Source organism: Ovis aries, chromosome 1 (assembly GCF_016772045.2).
Source record: "Ovis aries strain OAR_USU_Benz2616 breed Rambouillet chromosome 1, ARS-UI_Ramb_v3.0, whole genome shotgun sequence".
NCBI classification, from domain to species: Eukaryota; Metazoa; Chordata; class Mammalia; order Artiodactyla; family Bovidae; genus Ovis; species Ovis aries.
This window is the reverse complement of record NC_056054.1, coordinates 261073467-261098115: the sequence shown is the minus strand read 5'-3', so window position 1 is coordinate 261098115 and position 24649 is coordinate 261073467. Positions and strand designations below refer to the sequence as shown.

General features: G+C 45.7%; 1 protein-coding gene across 1 annotated transcript in view; it reads left to right on the top strand.

Moving 5' to 3' along the window:
• DSCAM (DS cell adhesion molecule) overlaps nt 1–24649 on the top strand; it is an 827097-nt gene that overhangs the window by 593904 nt on the left and 208544 nt on the right. Inside the window, exon 12 of the mRNA XM_042237343.2 lies at nt 3996–4169. Coding sequence (XP_042093277.2) covers nt 3996–4169 — 174 coding nt within the window. The remainder of the gene's footprint in view (nt 1–3995; nt 4170–24649) is intronic.

Here is a 24649-nt window from a genome sequence, read left to right as displayed (position 1 = left end):
CAAAATTATTCCCAATGTTCTATTATCCTCTTAATTCAAGTAAGGGCTGCAGTGATAGCCTCTTTCATGGTAGTTATTTGTAGCTTATATCTCTCCTTTCTTCTTGATCAGTCCTGACAGAGGTTTATCTATCATATTTTTTTTAAAAAACTATATTTTTGTTTTATTGATTTTTTTCTTTAGTTTTTTTTCTATTTTCTTATTTCATTGATTTCAGTTTTCCTCTCTATTAATTTCCTTATTTCTCCTAACTTTGGATTTCATTTGCTCTTTTTGAAGAGCTTCTGAAGGAGGATCACTGATGTGTGATCTTTTTTCTTTTCCAATACAAACATTAATGCTACAAACTTCCATCTAAGTGCTGCTTTTAACTGCATTCCATGCATTTTGATATATTGTATTTACATTCTTATTCAACTCAAAAATATATGTATATATATATATATATATATATATATATATCTTCTAATTATTTTGGTGATTTCTTTTTTGACTCATGAGTTATTTAGAATTACATTGTTTAATTTTCAAATATTTGAGGTTTTTCCCAGATACATTTCTGTTATTGATCTCAATGTTAGTTTTTCTGTGGAACTAGAACATCAGTTCAGTTCAGTTCAGTCACTCAGTTGTGTCCAACTCTTTGCAATCCCATGAACCACAGCACACCAGGCCTCCCTGTCCATCACCAACTCCCAGAGTTCATCCAAACCCATGTCCATTGAATCGGTGATGCCATCCAACCGTCTCATCCTCTGGCATCAACCTTCTCCTTCTGCCCTCAATCTTTCCTAGCAGCAGGGTCTTTTCAAATGAGTCAGCTCTCCACATCAGGTGGCCGAAGTATTGGAGTTTCAGCTTCAACATCAGTCCTACCAATGAACACCCAGGACTGATCTGTTTTAGGATAGACTGGTTGGATCTCCTTGCAGTCCAAGGGACTCTCAAGAGTCTTTTCCAACACCATAGGTCAAAAGCATCAATTCTTCAGGGCTCAGTTTTCTTTATAGTCCAACTCTCACATCCATACATGACCACTGGAAAAACCATGACTAGATGGACCTTTGTTGGCAAAGTAATGTCTCTGCTTTTCAATATGCTGTCTAGGTTGGTCATAACTTTCCTTCCAAGGAGTAAGCATCTTTTAATTTCATGGCTGCAATCACCATCTGCAGTGATTTTGGAGCCCCAAAAAATAAAGTCAGCCACTGTTTCCACTGTTTCCCCATCTATTTGCCATGATATGTTGGGACCGGATGCCATGCTCATAGTTTTCTGAATGTTGAAATTTAAGCCAACTTTTTCACTCTCCTCTTTCACTTTCATCAAGAGGCTCTTTAGTTCCTCTTCATTTTCTGCCATAAGGGTGGTATCATCTGCATATCTGAGGTTATTGATATTTCTCCTATCAATCTTGATTCCAGCTTGTGCTTCGTCCAGCCCAGGATTTCTCATGATGTACTCTGCATATGTTAAATAAGCAGGGTGACGGTATATAGCCTTGACATACTCCTTTTCCTATTTGTTGTTCCATGCCCAGTTCTAACTGTTGCTTCCTGACCTGCATACAGGTTTCTGAAAAGGCAGGTCAGGTGGTCTGGTATGCCCATCTCTTTCAGAATTTTCCACAGTTTATTGTGATCCACACAGTCAAAGGCTTTGGCATAGTCAATAAAGCAGAAATAGATGTTTTTTCTGGAACTAGAACATAATCTGTATTAATTTATCTGATAACATCTATTGAACTTTTTATTATGGCTCAAAATACTGTCTGTCTGGGTAACTGTTCCATGTGTACTCAAAACCAGCATGGAATCTGCTGTTCTAGGATGTAGAGTTCTATAAATCTCAGTTCAGTCAAAGTGATTGATAGTGATATTAAAGTCAACTGTATTTCAAATATTATTTCTTCTGCCCCTATCTTCTCTCTTTGAGACTGTCACTACCCAATGTTAGAATATTTGATATTGTTCTACAGCTCTAGGACATCCTATTCTGTCTTTTTCACTCTTTTGCACTTTTTGTTTTAATTTGGATAATTTCTGTTGGCCTAGCTTCAGGTTCATTAATTATTTTCGCTACTGTATTCAATCTGCTGACTAGATTAAGGAATTCCTTACATCTAATATTGTAGAAATGTTGTTTCTACCATTTTATTTATCTGTCTTTTTCTTTTGTATGGTTTTAATGTTCTTTTTGAATCCCTTACCTGTCTATGGTTATTAGTCATAGTTGTCATAAAGTTCTTATTCAATAGCTTCATACTAAGCTTTCAAGACTGTTGATGATTTCCTCTCTGGTCCTTTTTGCTTGCTTATTTCTTTTTTTTTTTTGTATCTTACAACATTTTATTACCTTATAATACTCTGATGCATAAAAGAGTAGAAACTGAATTGGGCTATGCTTATTTCCAGTTCTTTACTTCTTCCGGCTTGTATGTCCAGGATCTTGTCCTTTCACTCTCTACCAAACATGAGATTGTTTACATATGCCATAGCTCCTTATAGGATATTTTAAATTCTTTGTGACTAACTTTACCCAGTTGCCTGTGACTTCTGCTCTGTGATTCACTCCAAGAAAAGTATGATTTTGTAGATTAACAATCTCCCTTTGGTGGTTAGAATGGAAGTGATATTCTTTTGTGTCTTTCTCCATCCTTTTCAGAAATGGAATTCTGTTTTTTAAATTTGATCTCATTCATGTATCTTCTTTAGAAGTTCTCTTTTGGTAGAACCTACCTGCTTTAGTGATGCTGCTTGCCTTTCAGATTCATTGTAGAGGTCCCCTTAGATACATAGTTAACTTCCTTTGTTTCTTTGGTGGAGCTGATACAGAGAAGAGAAGGCACAACAGGAGTCTCTGCTACTGTGACCTGAAGGACACCAATAAGTAAATGATGAGTTACAGGGGAAACTACAGGAAGAAGTGTATCCCCTCTCGTTTCATTTCCCCATATACAAAGTCTGAAGTTTCCCACATGAGTGTGTGACCTCCCACCTGTTCAGGTCCCACGTAGGTTCTGGGCACACAGAAACCAGCAGCTCTTCTCTAGAACACATATTTAGCCCATGCTTCGGGCTTTCTCTAGAAAGATGGAGTTGTCTTCCCCTGTGGGTATTCTCCCCGAATCTTCAGATTCAGATCAGAATATAAGAGAAACCCTATTAGCCTTTCAAGGCCTAGACCACAACCTCCTAAGTCCCAGAATGGCAAAAAGCAACATAGTAGTATCATCTGATTCATCCAACTACTGTTTTCCCAGAAACCTCCCTTATCTTCTGTTTTATTATTTCTAAGTTTATTTTTCAAAATAGTTTCATATGGATCTTTTATCTGGATCACATTTATGATCATAGCATAGACATCTGGGCTATATCTCCTTGAATGCAAGCACTTTAAGGTGTTTTAATTTTGCTCTGTCTTAGTGCAATGATCTAACATTTATTTAATAACATTAAATGGTATTAATAGTACATTGTATTTCTAGACCACACTTAGAAGGGAAGTCTGTGATATTGGTATTCACCTTGTAGTCTCAGATGTGTGCATCATGGGAAGTCTTCAAATGTCCTCCCCCTGAAGCACTCTTGTTTACATTCATTTTAAGTCCCTAGGAACACAACAAATTAAGTTGGTTACACACAAGATGTCTACTTCTGTAGTCATTCTACTGTGATTCCTGTGAATAATTTATCAACCAGTTAAGGCTCATCAAATCTGGCTTTTTATGTGGAAACTATCTGTAAGGTCTCTTACTGTTCATCTCAACGTTTGAAATGCTATCATTTTAAATAAACATGTCTCTCCCTAAACAAGAATTTCATTATCAGAAGAAAGAAAAAAAAAAAAATCCTGGCACGTCAGGTGCCTGTCCGCTAGGATGTCTGTTCAGCATCTGTCACCTCCCCTTTGTGGTCTGATGACCTTGAGTTTATTGTCTCCCTGTATTTACTCCTGTTGGCATCACCATTCCTCTTTATTTTATTTTATTCCAGGTGCTGGGGTTCCCCAGTTCCAACCGATTGCCCTGAATGGCCGAATTCAGGTCCTCAGCAATGGGTCTCTGTTGATCAAGCACGTGGTGGAAGAAGACAGTGGCTACTACCTGTGCAAGGTCAGCAACGATGTGGGCGCGGACGTCAGCAAGTCCATGTACCTCACGGTGAAAAGTAAGGAAGACGAGCTCTTCATTTTACCTAAATAGGGCTCTGGGGCTTCCATTTTCAATGGTCTCCACGCGCACTGTTTAAAAACAAAGCAAAGCAAAATGTGGTTTGTTGCAGCTGGGGGGTTGATGCTTTCCTGTCTTAAACATACAGTTGAAGAGGATAGTAGAAGTCCAGCGACTGTCAGAATATGCAGAGTGTGCATCAGAATATGCGTCCAGGGCAGGGAACCCTGGGCTTCCCTCCCTCTGCTCCCCTGGCCATGGGTCCAGGCTCTGAGCAGTCCAGCAGATGAGTGGGTTGCTGCCTTTGGCACCCCGATTTCTCTCCTGTTGATTTTATCCTGGAAAAGCCTAGTGCATGGTCTCAGAGGTGTTCTTTTCAGAGGTCTCTTCATGCTTTTTGTCATTTGCAAGCTTGTCCACAGATTTCCTTCTTTAAGATCACTGTAAAATCAAGAAACTGGAAACCTCATTATCAACATACATCCCTACAAGAAGATAAAGCATGTAGGACTATACAGTGTATATACCATGTTGCTGACAGATCTTATAGGAAAGGGTGAAATTATTTTTATACTTTGGTCGCTAAACCACCAAAGAAAGGACATAAAGTAGACCAGCTTCTACTGAGCATTGCTCACTAGCAAATGGTTGTACATCTAGTTTACAGTGAATGGCTTACGTCTTTCTTCATTTATATGCTTTTCTACTGGATAGATTGAGATTTCTTCCTGACCACGAGCTTTAATCAGACTTCCTCTTGTTTATTTTAACTATGCTGTGTATAGGTTTTCAAGGATCTCTACCATATTATTTATTAGGAGATTGGACTTCACAGTGAATTTCAGTGCTATGTGTGAGAGAGACAGAGACTTAAAGACTAGCTACACAAAGTCTAGTATCCAGCCTATTTTACTAAGAGTTTATTCCACTTAATCTATTTTTTTCTAATACGACAATGAAAATATCAAGCTATCTATTGCTATACTTTTGTATCATGGACAGATTATAGTTCTGAAATAAGGTTGTTTTGAAATATTAATACATTGTGAACATATCAATACATAATTTGACTGCTAAATGTCATATTCTAGAGAAACTGATTTGCAATAATTAGAGAACAAAAAGTCACTTAAATCTAAAGTTGAAGTGGTAATTTTAAAAAATAATAAATTGATGAAATATGAAGGAAACTCAAGATTTGAGGACCAACATTGACCAATATTGATCCATCTTTCCCCAACAAAAAGAACATGTTTTGCATTGCTTTAACATTTTAAAAATTTTACATGCAAAAAATAGCATATTTTAATGAAAAATGATTCTATTTTCCAAAACAATAAGTGAGAACAGGAGCATCATTTTACATTTTTACAAATGCTTTTAAAACTTGGTTTTAGAAGACTGTTCAGTTCTGATATGTCTTTCTACATTTAGACTGTTAAAATATATTGTTCTGGTTGAATTAATAAAGAAAATTTAGCTTTGTACAGACATATTGCCAGAAAAGGAAAGAATATTTTAGTAGCTTTCTCAGATAATTGTGGATATTCTTCAGTGATTCTATACCAGAACTCAACCAGTCATTGTTTTCCAGAAAATAGTTGCCATGTGGAATCTGAAATAACATTAATGGATTTTCATAGTTGGTTACACTATTCCATTGGTCTTTCTTGCCCTTTAATTAGAAACTTTACACAATCACAATTTTGTAACACATGATGAAAGTGACAGTGAACATCACTTAGTTGTGTCCCGCTCTTTGTGACCCCATGCCCTATACAGTATACGTGCAGTACAGTACATTTCTCCAGGCCAGAATACTGGAGTGGGTAGCCATTCCCTTCTCCAGGGGATCTCCCCAACCCAGAGATTGACCCCAGGTCTCCCGCATTACAGGTGGATTCTTTACCAGCTGAGCCACAAGGGAAGCCTGTAACACACTATATTGGTCATTTTAAAACCATTGGCTCACTGAGTTACACCAGTCTAACAAATGTTTGACTGAGGCATTTCACTGGTGGTGGTGGTCATTCAGTGGCTAAGTTGCATCGCACGCTTTTCGACCCCTTAGACTATAGCCCACCAGGCTCCTCTGTCCATGGGATTTCCCAGGCAAGAATACTGGAATAGGCTACCATTTCCTTCTCTAGGGGATCTTCCTGCAAAAATCACATTCATTAATATTACCACTCATCTCCCGAGCAAGGTGTTTAAGAATAACATATTTTAAAAAAGTTTTTTTTTTCTATCCCACTCATACATATCTAGACTCTAATAGATACAGAACCCTCTGAAGGATGTAAATACACTCAACCATGGACCTTGCCTTTAATGAATGAAAGAATTTATGTTTTGAGAAAGGAGACAGCAAGGCAGGAGTAGAGCCTGCTAATCACAGTGCAAGGAAAAGAGTAAGGTGCACAGAGATGCCTAGGAGGACAGCACCATCATTTTGAGGAGATTAAGGAAAGTATCAGGGTGAAAAAATCTTTAAAAATGGGTAGAATTTGAAAATGCAGAAATTGAAGGTGTCCCCACATCTCTCTCCATACTTTTGATGCTGGTATTATAGTAGACATGTGACCACAAAGATGTCCACTTCCTCTTAATGGGCTTTCCTTCCTTGGGACCATCAGGCCTGAGTGTGGACAGCTCTCATCCAGCAGAGGGCACCCCTGTCAGGACAGAAGGTGGGACATCTGGAACACACAGTTTCCCATCCCCTGTAGAATCAGTGACTACAGAACAGCACCCAGGGTGCCACAGTTTAGTCCTGAAGGATGCAGTTCGAAAGATAGAGTTGTTGAGGGTAAACAGAGGCAAGGGAGGGAGAGAGAGAAGATATAAGAGATCAGAAGACTCAAAGTGAGAGGTGACTGTGTTTGAATGTTATACCGGGAGTGGAGGGGACCAGAGAAAAAAATTCACAGTAAGTGTTTGTTTGGCAAAGACAGATGTTCTTAGAGCTGGCCGATCTTGGTTTCTGTCTCTCAAACCATACAGACTATTAGCAGAGAGGTCCATTTATGAAATAATTCATTTCACCAGTTCTTGATAACCCTCGGGTAGCTTTGTACAAGCTTGAAGTCTGGAGGACAAGGGGATGACAGAGAATGAGATAATTGGATGGCATCACCAACTCAAAGGACATGAGTCTGAGCAAACCCCAAGAGACAGTAAAGGACACGGAAGCTTAGCATGCTGCAGTCCACGAGGTCGCAACGAGTCAGACATGACTGAGTGACTGAACAACAAGCTTTGTACATAATTTCAACTTCAGGCACCTGGTATCTTTAACCCTCTAAAAGCATAATGTTTAAACTCTGAAAAGAAAAAACATAATTTCATGAAGAGATGTAAAAGCACAGAGACAGAGGATATACAGTGACTCTGTTGCTCCAGTGATATCATTTAAACAAAAACAACAGCTAACAGACGGATGGCTTACACTTGTTCTTAATGTACTTGCTTAACAACACTATGAAGTCTGTAAACACTGACAGGTTTAGGCTCAGCACATGGTCATGGGAGACCTGCCAGTTGGTGTGTAGATAGTTTTTACCAGGAAAGCAGGAGGCAGTGGGAACGGAGGGCCTCCACTCTGGCCTGGCACAGTCAGAGTTGGTACCCAGCTGCCACGCAAGAGGATTGTACGTCCCTGCAGCCATGGCGGGATTATACCTGACACGCAGCAGAGAGGTTCTGGGCTCTTCTTATCTGATGCTACCCAGGCTTGCATCAGGCACGATTTCTTTAATGTTTCAAAAGAAACTGCACTGCCTTCAGTAAAAATATCAAGTATTCTCTCTTTTCTATAAGTCATTAAAAAAAAAAAAACTGGTCTGCAAATATTTTTAAATGCAATAGGACAGGGCTTTCTACCCAATCCGATTTGTCAGGAAATTAAGGCAGCTTCTCAGATGAACACTCCGGATGCCCAGGGAGGCTGGCGCTGGATTTTACATACACTTTAAAGACACGAATACTACTGCTAGAGCCTGGTGTGGAGGAGGACGCAGTGGATGCTGGGAACCAAGTCCTGGCGCAGATTGGGTTTCCTGTCTGGGAAGTTTTCTTACCACCGCTCCAATGATTTCAAAACCCACCAGTCTAATAATAAAGCAATTTTATGAGTGCCTCCCTGCTGGCTCCCATTTTGGAGTCAGACATAAAGAGGCCATGGGAAGGGAAGATAGTGGGCAACCACATTTGGAATCAAAGGTCATGAGGTAGAAAGCCATCGTGAGATAAAAAAATAATCAGTGCATATCCTTCCAGCTTTGTTGGTATTCCTGCTTCTGGTTCAACATTATCATCTCAATGCTGATTTATCATTTATGAAAGATCATCCCAGGGATAGGGACCCAAAACACCAGATAATGTTCAGGACTTTTGGCAAAAAGGACAGGGGAACTAGGCTTGACTTTGAATCAAATGTGGCCTCTGGTGACCACGCTACACCCCTCACCCCAGGACCATCAGGGGCTGCAGAAGTGTCTCCCACCCCCACATCAGGGACCACTTGGGATCTGGGGAATGTGGTCTTTCATGCTAAGATAACAATTCCTGAAGCTGTGGAATCTTTCAAGTGGAAGAGCTATCTTCTCAGGTGCCAAAATTGCAGCCTCCACTGTCCCAGGTTTCTGCCCCGGCCAATCTGAGCCTGTGTGCCTCCGGGAACACTGCTTTCCATGTGGATCTCTAGCCCACGATACCAGGCAGCTCTTCTTTCATCCACCACTCTCACAGGTCCCTTCTGATCCCCACACGCTGTGCAATAGAGCATCCCTCATCAAACAGGAGCAGGCGCTTCCCTGGAGAGTCTGTTACTCGTGGAATCCACCCTCCCCCATCTCTGGATCGCAGAGTCCACCCACAGGTTCCAGTTCCAAGCAGGTGCCCGGGTCCCATGCCATCTGATCTCCATGTTCCCAGAATGTAGGGACGCTTGAGTGTGCCTGCACCAACTCCGGTCAGACAGTCCCCAGGTCCTGGCTGTTTCTGGACAGTAACATGATTTGACCTCAGGCTACTTCTTGTCCTATTATTGCCAGAGTGGGTGTTGGGGTGGAATACAATATTTCATCACTCTACACCACCGCCCCAAATAGAATCTGTTCATATCCACCCTTGGACAGTCCATTCAACCCTGCAACTTCCTGCACTCATGCGCCACCTCAGGACCCACAGGTTCACCCATGAACACCTGCAGCCTTGCCCTGTGATGCTCTGGGGGGAGGAAGGTGCACTACCCCAGGCTGACCCCAGGGAGGTCATGTTGGCCTGAGGCCATCCCACAGGGCGCTCCCAGGTTCCCCTGGTCACTCTGAAAGGCCACGCTGTACTCCAAGCATAAGAGATGCAGGTTTGTGTTTTCTCTTTGTTTGGGGCTCACAGAAGTAGCAGACTCACATTTGAATACTCTGTTGTTCAGTCAATCAGTCATGTCTGACTCTTTGTGAACCCATGAACTGCAGCAGCCCAGGCTTGCTGTCCTTCACCATCTTCTGGACCATGCTCACATTCCTGTTGATGATTCTGTCCAACCATCTCATCCTCTGTCACCTCCTTCTCCTCCTGCGTTCAGTCTTTCCCAGCATCAGGGTCTTTTCCATTGAGTCGGCTCTTTGCATCAGGTGGCCAAAGGATTAGAGCTTCAGCATCAGTTCTTCCAATGAATATTCAGAGTTGATTTCCTTTAGAGTTGACTGGTTTAATCTCCTTACTGTCCAAGGGCCTATTTAAAATTTATGTTCCTTAAACTGTCAAGATAGCTTATGTGTGTCTTAGTCTAATGCTGCTGCTGCTGCTGCTAAGTCGCTTCAGTCGTGTCCGACTCTGTGCGACCCCATAGATGGCAGCCCTCCAGGCTCCCCCGTCCCTGGGATTCTCCAGGCAAGAACACTGGAGTGGGTTGCCACTTCCTTCTCCAATGCAGGAAAGTGAAGAGTGAAAGTGAAGTTGCTCAGTCGTGTCTGACTCTTAGCGACCCCATGGACTGTAGCCTACCAGGCTCCTCCGTCCATGGGATTTTCCAGGCAAGAGTACTGGAGTGGGGTGCCATTGCCTTCTCCCAGTCTAATGCTAATGCTGCTTTCCTTCTATTATTTTAATTCGGAGAGCTTCTAAATCAAACCTTCTGAACCTTGATTCCTGAGCCCTGGAGGACTGTGAATGAAGCCATGGGGTTATGCAGTCCCTTGAAACCATATGTAAAAATGTATGTGTTTATCTGGGGCAGGGGGTAGTGGAACATGTAGCCTTCATGATATCCTCAAAGGGATTTGTGATGCAAAAAAGGTCAGCATGACTTTTCTAGAAAATCAAAGCCCAGATGGCCTCAAATGAAGACTGTGTGTTGTACTTTTCAGGCAAATATCTCAGAACATCGGGCTGGAAGCTACAAGCCCACAACGATAGGGTCATGCAGGTGGAAGACGAATAAACAACCATGAACCCGTGGCAAACTAGCTATTATGGAAAACTAGGTTTTGGTATTTCTTTATCCAATGAAAGAGCACATCCACATTTGTAGTGCAGCCTTGGGGCTGGTGAAACATAAATAGATCAAAGGCATGTATAAACACCCTGCGATGTGTTTATACATCGTCAGGCTCCAGACCCGCTGCCTGGGTTCCGTCTGGTCCAGCCCAGCACGCTATGCAGGTGACTCACCCTCTCTCCAGGACTGTGAAACACGGAGACAGTGCACACACCTCTCTCTGTGGCTGCAGTGAACCATCACGTGTGAGGGCTCAGCCAGACACGTGGTTGGTGCAGGGTGAGGGCAGCTGTCGTTGAGCTGGAGGCTGTGACTACTGGTGTCATCATCATCATTCCTAAATTACACCCCCCAAGATGGATCAGTGCCTCCAACAGACCACAAGGTGTCCTGATTCAAAATCACCCAGTTTACACACTTTCCTAACTGTGGGGCCCATCTCCACAGTATCCAACACATACATGTATGTGCAGGCTCATAGCCCTTGCCCCTCCTATCTAAAGTCCAATTGACAAAAGCAACTTTGCTGCTTTCATGATGATGTCTGTGTCAGAAGCAGAGGATGGAGCAGAGCCTGAAAAAGGAAGCATGGAGAAGTGGAGGGACCTGTTAGCTGGCAGGACCCCCCGCCCCCGCCAAGTGGCTATATTGCCAATGGTGGGTGCTGGCTCCTGCCAGGGAGAGCAGCTGAACATTTGCATCTCACATCTTCACTGAGCCTGGAGTCCCACCAGCTGAAGGTTCTTGGTGTTAAGAGGGGATCTGTGAGATGGGAAGGCTACTAGAGCAACTACGATTTGTCACCAGCCTCAATTTCAGTTCCCCTCCTCTCTAAATATAAAGTGTTAAATTGTGTCCTCCTAAAAGTCATAGGTTGATGTCCTAACCCCAGTACCCTCAATTATAACCTTGTTTGGAAATAGGATTTTTAACAGATAAAATATGTAGAAGGACGTATTACTGGAGTCCTGTGGACCTCAGTCTAGTAGGACTGGTGTCACACAAAAAGGGGAAATTTGGACACAGACATGGAGGGAATCAGCCATCTGAAGATGAGACATTGGACTTGGGCTTCTTCGGCCAAGGGAAGCCAGCAGAGGCAGGAAGGATGCTTCCCTCAGTCCTTCAGAGAGAACACTGCCTTGCCCACACCTTGGTTTCAGACTCCTGGCTCCAAAACTGTAGCAGAATAGATTTCTGTTATTTAAGCCTCCAGTTTGTGGCACTTTTTAATGATATCCCTGCATGCACTGAGTGACAGTAGAGATGTTTGGCTAAGTCTTGTGTTTGACTCAGAGCAAACACAGCAGCTAGGTCACCTGCCCCAGCAGGTAAATCCCAACCTGTCTGAACAGGTGGATGTGAACTCTAGTCTGAACCAACCAAGGGCAGCCTATTCCCTTTGAGCATGATTGGTTTAAGGACGGGCATGTGACCAATTTTGGTCAATGAAATGTAGAAGAGATGTATGATCATTCTGAAAAGATTTATCTAGTCTTCATAGTAGACTCTGCACGAGATACACATCTTTTCATTCTTGACCCTATCTGGAGGTGACACCTTGATTCATGGTGACACTGGCATTTTCTTGAGGATAAAACCAATACATTAAGGAAGGTAGACTAAAAACAAAAAAAAAAGTCCTTGTTTTCCATTAGTAACCCTGTATACTTCCTAGCCACTTCCCCATAATTCATCGACCCTTTAAGTCCAACCCCTCTTTTTTTGTTAAAAGGATACATAAGCCCCTGAGTCTAGCCATTTCTTTGAGCTTCATTTTTTTTCCTGTGAACTCCTGTGCATGTAAAATTGAATAAAGTTGTGTGCTTTTTCTACTGTTAAAAAGAAAACCAGAAAAGTAGAGATTTGTCCCTAATCTGCATTTGCAATCTCCCCACCTCCGATTTCATCATTGTCTGAGAGGACCAGTTATTTGATGGCTTTGCTGTCTCAGCCAGTATGGGTCAGGGTATTCTCATTTACAGCTGGAAGCATCCAGACTAAATAGGAAGCAGACAGCAGGTCACGGGACTCAATTCCACCATCGCTGCTCCTCTCCCAGCAAGTCAGGCTGAGCACAACACCCCTGAGGGATGGAGGGGTCCTATTTGGGTTGAGCAACCCAGTCTAAACCAGAATTCATCAGCACGCTGCTCTGGGTTAGGGGAGCGGGGGTCTGCAAAGGACTGACAGCTGAGGGTCAGTGGCAAGCTGAGGACCTCGGGCACATCCCAGAGCGGGGGTCAGTCCCTGGTGGATGGAGAGTGAAGGACACCAACAGCATCTTTTCAATGTCACCAGACTAGTATTCCTCTGTGGGAAAGAACATGTGTTTTTCCTCCTTACTTCTTTTTCCTCCTTCTTCTGTTTGGGGGCACCCTTCCACTCAGCAGCTGAAGTTATTTTTGCCAGTTCGGGGTAGTCTGCTGTTTCAAGGTTTCTGGGGGTGGTGGTACCAGCACTCTGGGTCCTCAGTTATCCGTTGCCCTCCATACTGGCATCCACTGAGATGCCTGCAGACCCACCTGGTCACTGCCTAGCTGCCCACAGGAGCCCCTCTTGGTCACCCCGTGACCCTTTGCATTGTTTAGTCGTCATCCAAGATTTGGGCAGATAATATATGCAAATATTGGGACTTTCACTCTCTGTGACTCCCTTCTTTCTAGAATTTCCCTCTAATTTTCTAACTGCCTTGGCAGTCCTTAACTCTGCTCTCTGTAGATGAAGCTAATAGGCTTTTACTACTCATTCATACCCCAATTTAAATAGTTCCCTGATAAATAAATAAAACCGGACCAGTTTTATCACAAGCTCCACCAATTCATCTGGTCTGCCATTCGCCTTGTGAACAGGTGCATGGAAATAAGCTTATGGCAAGCGGAGGCTTGGAGGCTCCCCTGTGACAGTTAATACCACCTTGCATGCAGGTATCTGGGCTATAAGCTCACTTTTCTCCTGGGGACTCCCAGGTTTGACCTTCCTCGGGGACAATCTGAACAACTCATGTTAGGACATGTCCAAAGACAGTGCATGAGAACGCTGATGAACATTTGCAATGCAAGGGTGGGTCACGGAGGGGTGCCTGTGGCCACCAGGGCAGGGACCAGCCATCTGCTCTTTGCAGCTCCAGATGTGGCTGCATCAGAAAGACAGAGAGGGTGTGAGCAGTGGGCCTTTAAATATTTTCCCACTTATTTATGTAAATCCCCACATGCTTAGCCAAGTGATTCCAGCACATAAATGTTAGATGTTCCCATGTGTGCATCTGTCCATTTAGCTGTTGATTTTAGGGACTGTTATGGGGGAGCACAGGGGCTTCCAAGGTAACTTGGTGGTAAAGAATCTGCATATTAATGCAGGAGATAGAGGAGACGTGGGTTTGATCCCTGGTTTGGGAAGTTAGATCCCCTGGAGAAGGAAATGGCAACCCAGTCCTGTACTCTTGCCTGGGAAATCCCACGGACAAGGAGCCTGGAGGGCTACAGTCCATGGGGTCGCAAAGAGCAGGACAGGACTGAGTAGGCACACATGCGTGTTCTTCCATAAGATAGTCGCATCATGTTAAGTGGAGGTATGGCCCTGCTATATTGTCTTTTTCAGAGAATAAACATGGTGTAAAGAAGTGTGTGTGGTGCCAGGTTGGCCAGTGGTGAGCTGGTGACAGTTAATGTATGTCCACTTGGTTAGGCTATGGTGCCCAGTTTTGGTCAAACACCTGTCTAGATGATTCTAGGAAAGTATTTTTTGGGTGAGTTGTTGTTGTGCAGTTGCTAAGTTGTGACCAACTCTTTTCAACCCCATGGACTGTAGCACACCAAGTTTCCTTGTCCTTCACTATCTCCTGGAGATTCAAGTCCATTGAGTCAGTGATGCTATTGAACCATCTCATCCTCTGCTGCCCCCTTCTCCTCCTTCCCTCAATCTTTCCCAGCATCAGGGTCTTTCCAGGCTCTTCACATTAGGTGGCCAAACTATTGGAGCTTCAGCTTTAGCATCAGTCCTCCCAGTGAATATTCAGGGTTGATTTTCTTTAAGATTGACTGGTTTGATATCCTTGCTGTCCAAGGGATTCTGAAGTCTTCTCCAGCATCACAATGAGATTAACATTTGAATCAATAGACTCTAAGGAAAACAGATTACCCTCTATAGCAGCGATCCCCAACCTTTTCGGCACCAGGGACCAGTTTCATAGAAGAAAACTTTTCTCCTCAGACCAGGGAGGGAGTAAGGGACTGGTTTGGGGATGATTCTGGTATGTTACATTTATTGTGCATTTCATTTCTACCATTATTACACTGTGATATGTAATGAAATAAATATACAGTTCACCATAATGAAGAATCAATGGGAGCCCTGAGCTTGTTCACCTGAGCTCAGGTGGTAACGTGAGCAATGGAGAGTGGCTATAAATACAGGCGAAGGTTCACTCACTAGCCTGCTGCTCACCTCCTGCTGTGTGGCCTGGTTCCTAACAGGCCACCGACCAGTACCAGTCTGTGCCCTGGAGGTTAGGGACCCCTGCTCTATAATGTGAGTGGGCCTCATCCAATCAGTTGAAACTCCTTCACACCCTTCCCTGAGTCTACAGCCTGCCCGCTTCCGGCCTGCCCCCAGCCTTCATTATGATGACCCTGCTCCTCAAGACAAATTTACATATACCTCCATCTGATCAGGAGAAGGAAATGGCACCCCACTCCAGTACTCTTGCCTGGAAAATCCCATGGATGGAGGAGCCTGGTAGGCTACAGTCCATGAGGTCATGAAGAGTTGGACACAACTGAGTGACTTCACTTTCACTTTTCCCTTTCATGCATTGAAGGAAATGGCACCCCACTCTAGTATTCTTGCCTGGAGAATTCCAGGGACAGCCTGGTGGGCTTCTGTCTATGGGGTCGCAGAGTCGGACATGACTGAAGCAACTTAGCAGCAGCAGCCATCTGATCGGCTCCCTTTCCCAGAGGACCCTGATGAACAGACTTTGATGCTAGTGGCCGGCAGCCCAGGAAGGACTGGGTTTCCCCATCTGCCTGCAGCTCCACAACCACAATGTCTGCCTCCAGGAAGTCATCCATCCTGACAGGCTGTAAGTCTGACATCATTTATACAGAGTTAGAACCAAGGATGTTCTCAACAGGTCCTTGGGGTTTGCTGCCTTTTCATTTAGGACCCTATTTTAAAGGTAGAAATATGCATTAATACCTCCTGTATTTGGGTACAGGAAGCTGGCTGCAGAGCACTTGGAATTAGCACCTATGTGCTCAGTCATTCGGTCACGTTTGACTCTTTGCGACCCCACGGACTGTAGCCCGCCAGGCTCCTCTGTCCGTGGGACTATTCAGGCAAGAATGCTAGAGTGGGTTGCCATTTCCTCCTCCAGAGGATCTTCCCAACCCAGGGATGGAACCTGTATCTCTTGTGTCTCCTGCACTGGCAGGTGGGTTCTTTACCACTGAGGCACCTGGGAAGCCCCCACACTACACTTGGTCTTAGCGAGAAGGCTGGGGGAGGCCAGAAAGTAAGGACAGATGTAGAATTGGGGTGCAGCTGCAGGGGGCCCTCTGCTGACCCTAGGCGAGCTCTGAGGCTCATCCGGCCCTTCCGAGCTGTCTGGTGCTGAGAGGCTGCAGGCCTCGCCTCGGAGATGCCAGGGCCAGTACGCATGCTCACAACCCAGCCTCTCATTCGTTTACCACCCGAGTCTTGAACGTGCGGCCGTAGCCCTTCATGGAAGTAGTGCTTAATGACTTCCAGCAGCCTCCATGGCCATCACCTGTCAGGAATCTTTCAAATGTTCTCATTAGCTGTGAGGTTGGGAGCGCCAGCCTGACCCCGCGCAGCCCAGCGGCCAGTGGCCGAGCCATCACGGGCGCTGCAGCGGTGCCTGCCTGTGAGCGTAGCCCTCTCCCTGATCAGCAGCAGAGATAAAAGGAGGCCACGGTGAGGCTGGCTGGGGACTCAGCCCCTCTGGCTTGGCTCTTCTCAAGGAAATGTGACATGCTCGCATTGGGCACTGTGTTAGCGAGCCGTTCATCACACATGTCCATTCTGAGTATGGAGGTTTACAACTGTTATAAAGCAAACCACAGACGATGCACCGAGATAACGGAAATCTTATCTCCAGCTCACCCTAACAGTGCAACACACCTTCTCGTCTCTCTTTACACCTGCCATTCCCGCTTCCACCTGTCCTTCCTTAGCCTTGATGGTCTTCATCTCCTTTTTCGCAGGCATGCGTTTTTGTTATCATCCCTCAGTCGTTCAGTTGTGTCCGGCTCTGCAACCCCATGGACTGCCCCGTGCCAGGCCTCCCTGTCCCTCACTGTTTGCCGGAGTTTGCCCCCAACTTTTCCTTAAAACACCAAAACCTTTCACCTCTGTAGAAGTGTTTCAGAGATATAGACACAGGAATACTGCTGAGGTTCCCAGACGCTGACTGGATGAAGCTCAGAACAGAGACAGTGAAATCCTGGCCTTCCCTAGGTCATTCTGGCTGCCTGGCCCCTGGAATTAAAGAATCCTGCAGGCACATGCAGTCTCAGATTTAAATGCAAAGGTCAAGATGTCAAGGTCACTGTGAGTAGAGACTGCAAAATCAAGAGGTGACATTGTGCTTGGGCTTAAAAATCAACAAGGAGACCACAGCCTTCACCTGGATCAGCTCTGCCACAACTGAGACTTCCGACCCTTTGTTGCATGGAAGCCTCCTGACCCCAAGGCACAGTGCCAGTGGTCTGGCTCTGAGGGCCAACCTTGATACAGTCTTTGGAGGGATTGGGGTCTCCTGCCTGGGAGCTAGCACCACCTCTGGGTTCTGGCCCTGCAGACAGGCACTGTGGCCTTTCCCCACCTGGGGCTCCCGTCTCCATCTCCATCACGCCAGTGGCTGCACAGTCAACATCAGCTACTTCAAGCGTGGGTGCTCTGAAGCTGCAAAGCCAGCCTCCCAAGCTGCAAAGAAAGGTGCTATTGCACCCCTGCCCCTGGAGACCTGGCCCACTCCACCTTTCAGAGTGACAGCGAAATTCATGCACAGCCTATAGGAACCTCCTGCAGTATTGGTTCCTCCTTGTTCACAAAGCTGCAGACCCTCCATCCAGGAAGTCTGAAGTCGCCAGCAGTGAGGGACCCCACCTAGTCCCCTGGTCCTGCTTGAGGCTTCAACTCCCTCCAACAACCCAGTGAGAAGCTCATGTAGCTTTGATTTGAATGCCTCTATTGATGGAAAACTCACTATTTCTACAGGCTTCTTATTCCAATTGAAATATCATGAATATTTTTTATAATACTATGGTAGAATTCCTACATTGTTCTACAAAACATACTTAGATACTTTCAATATATGCTAATTTCCAACAGGGCTGCAGTTTGGGTTACTCACGCTGTTTGCAGTGTTTCAGATGAGAAAACTGATATCCTGAAAGTTAAGAGGAACTCAAGGTCATATATATAGACTGATCAACTGGTCCCGGTTTGCCTGAGAATTCCGGTGTTAGCCTTAAAAATTCAGTGTCCAGAGGACTCCTCCCACAGCAGGAAGTGAAGAGCTGAGGTTTACATCTTTGCCCTCCCAGACCACACGCACTCCTTATGCCTGCTTTTCTGGTTCTGCTCTTCAGAGTCTGAGTCACTGCTCCGTGCTTTCTCTCCACCTTAGGTTTTCCCAGCCCCCACATTCTGAGCAGGGCACACCTGGCCCAGAGTCACTAGGGCTGAACCCTCCTCCTAGTCAGACATCCAAAAGGTGGGTATGGAAGTCTTGCCCATGTTCAGTCACTCCCCCTGGACATTCTTCTTTTTTATATAATTTTTATTGATTGATTGATTGATTTTTGGTTGTGTTGGATGTTGGGTCTTGAGAACAGGCTTCTTGCTCCCGGTCTCCCCCGCCTCCTTGGTCTCAGTGCAGGCACCCGTGTCACCCTCCAGGCCGCCAAACAGCTCTCTGCCGGGTGGGGGCACCCGTTCCATCGGGCAGCAGTCTACTCAGTCCAGCCCCCTTGTGCTCTATCCATCCCACCCTCTCCAGCTAAGAAAGCATTCTAGCCCTTTCTAAGCCTTTTCCCTCCTGGATAAGCCCAGAGGATGGAGCCAGAACGGCCATAGAATTAACATCAGGACAACCCTGTATGTCAGCCCTGCACTCAGGCCCCACCCCAGGGGCCCCTGCTCCTTAGTGAGAGGAAGTGCTGGCATCTAGTTGAGGTCACGTGCTGGCACCCCACTCCAGTGCTCTTGCCTGGAGAATCCCATGGACAGAGGAGCCTGGGGGGTTGCAGTCCATGGGGTCGCTAAGAGTCCGACAAGACTTGAGCAGTCGCTCACTTTCACTTTCAGTTTTCACTTTCCATGCACTGGAGAAGGAAATGGCAACCCACTCCAGCGTTCTTGCCTGGAGAATCCCAGGGACGGGGAGCCTTGTGGGCTGCTGGCTATGGGGTCATACCGAGTCAGACATGACAGCAGCAGCAGCAGCAGCAGCAGAATCTCACCCAAGGTGTCAGAAGACCAACACGCTGTCTGTCGCCCAGAAACACTGCTCTGGCTTGCCAGCCAGCAGGGCTTCCCTGAACCCATGCGGGCAGCGAGGGAACCCCTTCCCTTCCGGCAGGGGAGCCAGGCGGGTGGGAGATTTGGGACATTCAGACAGCATGGTGCAGGTTCACCGGCTCTTGTCCTACCCCAGCATCTTGGCCAGACGAAGGTACTTACAGATCCCCGTGTTCAGCTACTTGGTCTTTTTATCATCTGCTCTGGAGAAGGCAATGGCAACCCACTCCAGTATTCTTGCCTGGAAAATCCCATGGACGGAGGAACCTGGTAGGCTACCGTCCACAGGGTCGCAAAGAGTCGGACACGACTGAGTGACTTCACTTTCTTTCTTTTGGGTCTTCATCGCTACACGGGCTTTTCTTTAGTTGCAGAAAGTGGGGACTACTCTCTAGCTGAGGTGCACAGGCTTCTCAAAGCAGTGACTTCTCTTGTTGCAGAGCGTGGGCTCTAGGGCACGAGAGCTTCAGTAGTTGTGGCCCGTGGACTCAGAAGTTGCGGTTTATGGGTTCTAAAGCACACGCTCAGTAATTGTGGTGCACAGGCTTAGTTGCCCCAAGGAATGTGTTATCTTCACGGATCAGGGATCAAACCTGTGTATCCTGAAGTGGCAAGTGGATTCTTTACCACTGAGCCACCAGGGGAGCCCTAGACATTCTTCTTGAATCTTTAAGGGAATAGGAACCTGGATCTCACGGGAGCTCGAAGACTGTTCTCCCTCCACCACCCCCATCCAACTCATGACTAGGTCATGTGACAGCAGAAAGCATCATGGGTCCGCCCAGTTTCAGAAGAATGAGGGGCTTGGAACCCATAGCAAACCCGAGGTGTACTTTCCCTGCTCAGTGAGGCTTACATACAGTGTCTTCTTTACCCCTTGACTCCTGGGATCAAGAGAAGGAAAATTTATGAGCTCTGCCTGCCCTGGCCATCCTTCCTGCCAGCACCAACATGGAGAGAGACACAGAAAGAGGCAGACCATGCTCAGGGCGCCTGGCAAAGTTTCCCTTGCCTGTTCCTTTCCCCACGGGTCTCCCTGCGGGAAGGGTGGAGGCGGGGGTCCACAGAGGCCACACAGATGCCCAGCAAACTACAATGAATCGGGCTACATTCTCAGCCATCCATAAAGAGCTCGGGTAAATCCTGCAAACATAAGGTTCCGGGATACTAGGCTTCCTCTTATTAGGATAATAGCCTCCCTATTGTCCTAATAAGGTCCTGTCATTGGATGGATAAGCAAGCTCCCAGGGCTGTTTACTGCCTGCTCCAACCATCAGCTCAGCTTTGATTTAAAGACATGCACTTTAATCACCCATCATGTGTCATCACCCTGACAGGCAGCTGCAGCCGCAAGACACAAACACCAATAAATCATGCTGAAAGTCGGGGCGGAGGGTGGGGGTGCGATCCTTTGTTGATTTTCCCTCCCAGCTATTCTGAAGCAGCTGGGCATCCTCAGGACAATGGGGCAGAAGGGAGTGGGCTGGAGGTAGCTGTGGAAGGCAGGAGCACCCCTCTTTCCCTCTCTTGGTTTCCCTCCCGTGGATTCCTGGTGCCTTGCCAGACTGTGAGGCTGAGCCCTTGGCCATCAGTGGATTGGACACTGCCTTGTGAAATAATTGCTAGGACGTGAGCTCTTCTGCATGCAAATCACAACAGCACTGAGCTTTCTTGCTTTTTTAAAACAGTGCTTCCGTCCACTCCTCTACTGGCTGCTGGAGAAAAGTGAGCCTGTTATAAAAGGCACATCTTATCACCCCCATGGCCTTTCTGCCTGCCTGACATCACCCCCACACGCCCCGCCCACCCCCACCAAAGCAGGTTCCCACCAGCGGGGGCTGTTCCTCCATCCCTGAAGCTTCGACATACAGACCTTTGATGGAGAACACCGTCAGTGGCTCTCATTCTTTCGGAGTTTATCTCTGAGACCCCACAGGACTGCATTCTGTAAAAGGAAATGCAAAATGGGAAAAGAAGGTTAAGAGAGTGACTAAACAGGAAATAGCTGATGGCTGCGCAGTTGTGAATTTTAATAACTTCTGCTGAAGCCATATGATAGGAGACATAGGCTTCTGGGCCCTGAGGAGAAAACAGTCAATTTCCACCTGACTATCTGTGAAGACATGGTCTCCCCATGCATTGTCTACGGTGAAATGCAGAATCCACGTGGACATGGAGGTGCCTTTGTTTTCTGTTTCCCTTTGGCTGGGCATCCTGGGGATAACAGGCCTAAAGGACCATCATAGATAGGAAAGGCACCCAGATCCCTGAGAGGTCCCTCCCTCGGCCCCTAGCACAGGTCACTGTCGCAGCCCTTCCTAGGACACGGGGGTGAGGGGCTGCCAGCCAGGGAGTTCACCCTGCACTCTCCAAAGTCATGGACTTTGATGCAGGAGCACAGGTGCAAGAGTGAAACATGTTCTAGAATCTTGAGAGGTACCATGTGCTGGGCAGGGCAGCCCATGCATCTTTTAGGTTCCAGCACTCAGAAAGCCCGTGCTCAAATCAGTGCAGTGTTGTCCTGGTCTGGAAATTCTGAACAGTTTTTACACAAGGGCCTCTGCATGCTCATTTTGCATTGATCCCTGCAAATGACATCTCCTGCTTACCGGTAACCCATGTGAAACCTGCCTTGGTAAAAATGCTCATTTCTTTTCTTCTCCACTGCCTGTCACTAGGTTAAAAAAGAAAACAAAGTGCATAAGAAAGTAGATTCTGTGCGTTTTTAAAACTTGAAGTATAGCGAAGTTTCAGATGTACAGCAGAGTGATTCCGTTTTATACACACACACGCTCATACCCAACTCTTTGTGACCCCATGGACTATACAGTCCTTGGAATTCTCCAGGCCAGAATACTGGAGTGGGTAGCCGTTCCCTTCTCCAAGGGGTCTTCCCAACCCACAATCCAGGTCTCCCACATTGCAGATGAATTCTTTACCAGCTGAGCCACAGGGGAAGCCCAAACACACACACACGCACGCACGCACGCACGCACACACACACACACACACACACACACACACACACACACACACACACCCAGCCTACTGGGTTACTTGCTTAGTTGTGTCTCACTCTTTGCAACCCTATGGACTAACAGGCTCCTCTGTCCAAGGGATTTCCAGGCAAGAATACTGGAGTGGGTTGCTATGCACTTCTCCAGGGGATCTTCCTAACCCAGGGATCAAACCTACATTTCCTGCATTGCTGGCATATTCTTTACCACTGACCCAGCAGGGAAGCCCCATTTAACTTTAATGACTTCATAAAAGCCTTGTATTCAAGTACACTCACATGGAGGGTTAAGGTTTCAATTTCAGCAGGACACAAACTTTCAACCCACAGCATACGGTGTAGGTGGTGGCAGCCGTGTAACCTTCTTGCCCAGTGTTCTTTTGAGGACCAGGTGGCCCTGTAACTGGTGTCTCAGATGGAGAGGCCTCTGCAGATGAATGCCTGAAGTTGAAAGGTGATGATTCAGATGGTAAAGAATCTTGTCTTCAATGCAGGAGATCGGGGTTCGATCCCTGGGACAGGAAGATCTCTTGGAGAAACAAATGGCCACCCACTCCAGTATTCTTGCCTGGAGAACTCCATGGACAGAGGAGCCTGGTGGGCTATAGTCCATGGTGCCGCAAAGAGTCAGACACGACTTAGCAACTAACACTTAGGCGAATACCAAACATCTTCAAAAGTGGCCAGCAAAAGAGCGTTTAAGATCACAGTAAAAATGTCTCAAACTTTTATGTTTCCTCCATTTGCAATTAGCAATTTTGGGGTGCTTAGTGGACTCTTTCAGAGCTGGATTAGGTGATGACCCTGCTACCTACACCACCTTCAGAGGAAAACTGTGATAGTAAATCTCATCCATCGTTCTAAATCAAACACCTTTCCAGGTTTCTTATAGGAATCTAGGCACTTATGCTCAGTTAAATAACTTGTTCCCAGTGTAATACAGCTACTTAATCTATTTCATTTAAAAAATTTTATTATAGTAAAAATTACATAATATAAAGCTTACTGTTTTAACCATATCTAACTGTACTATTCAATGACACTAAGTACTTTCACATTGTTTACAGTTTTTACCATCATCCTTCCCCCCAACCTTTCACCTTCCTAAACTGAAAGCCTGTCCCTATTAAACACTAACTCCCACCCCCCAACCCCGCAGCCCTACGCATCCACCACTGTACTTTCTGACTGTATGAATTTGGCTATTCTAGGTCTCTCATATAAAAGTGAAAAGAGAAAGTGAAGTTGCTCAGTCATGTTTCATGTCTGAATCTTTGCAACCCCATGGTGTAGGTTGCCAGGCTCCTCTGTCCATGGAATTTTCCAGGCAAGAGTACTGGAGTGGGTTGCCATTTTCTTCTGCAGGTGATCTTCCCAACCCAGGGATCCAACCTGGGTCTCCACATTGCAGGCATACATTTTACTGTCTGAAACACTAGGGGGCCAGGTCTCTCATATAAGTGGAATCAAACAGTATTGTCTGCCTAATCTATATTGAAATGCATTTTAAGGTTAACTTAATATGTCCTACAGACTGACTGACTATACCTTTTTTTTTCCCCTGGGCTATACCTTCAGTTCAACTCAGTTCAGTTGCTCAGTTGTGTCCGACTCTTTCCGACCCCATGGATTGCAGCACATCAGGCCTCCCTGTCCATCACCAACTGCTGGAGTTCACCCAAACTCATGTCCATTGAGTCGGTGATGCCATGCAACCATCTCATCCTCTGTCATCCCCTTCTCCTCCTGCCTTCAATCTTTCCAAGCAGCAGGGTCTTTTCCAATGAGTCAGCTCTTCGCATGAGGTGGCCAAAGTATTGGAGTTTCAGCTTCAATATCAGTCCTTCCAATGAACACCCAGGACTGATCTCCTTTAGGATGGACTGGTGGGATCTCCTTGCAGTCGAAGGGACTCTCAAGAGTCTTCTCCAACACCACAGTTCAAAAGCATCAATTCTTCTGTGCTCAGCTTTCTTTATAGTCCAACTCTCACATCCATACATGACTGCTGGAAAAACCATACTTTTGATGAGATGGACCTTTGTTGGCAAAGTAATGTCTCTGCTTTTTAATATGCTATACATTAGGTTCTCATTATTTGTCTATCTTATACACAGCGGTGTATACATGTCAATCCCAATCTCCCAATTCATCCCAACCCCCTTACCCCCTTGGACTCCATATGTTTGTTCTGTACATCTGTGTCTCTATTTCTTTTGTGCTAATAGATCCTATGTACTGTTCTAGATTCCACATAATCTGAATAGTATAATTCACCATAGGCTGGGAAAGGCATTGCATGCATTTTTTCTTCAATAAATTATTTTTATTAAAAATTTAGAAGGTGCCTCTTAGTTCAGTGTTGTTGTTTGATGATATTTAATATCCTGCACACAAAGTGACTCACTCACAC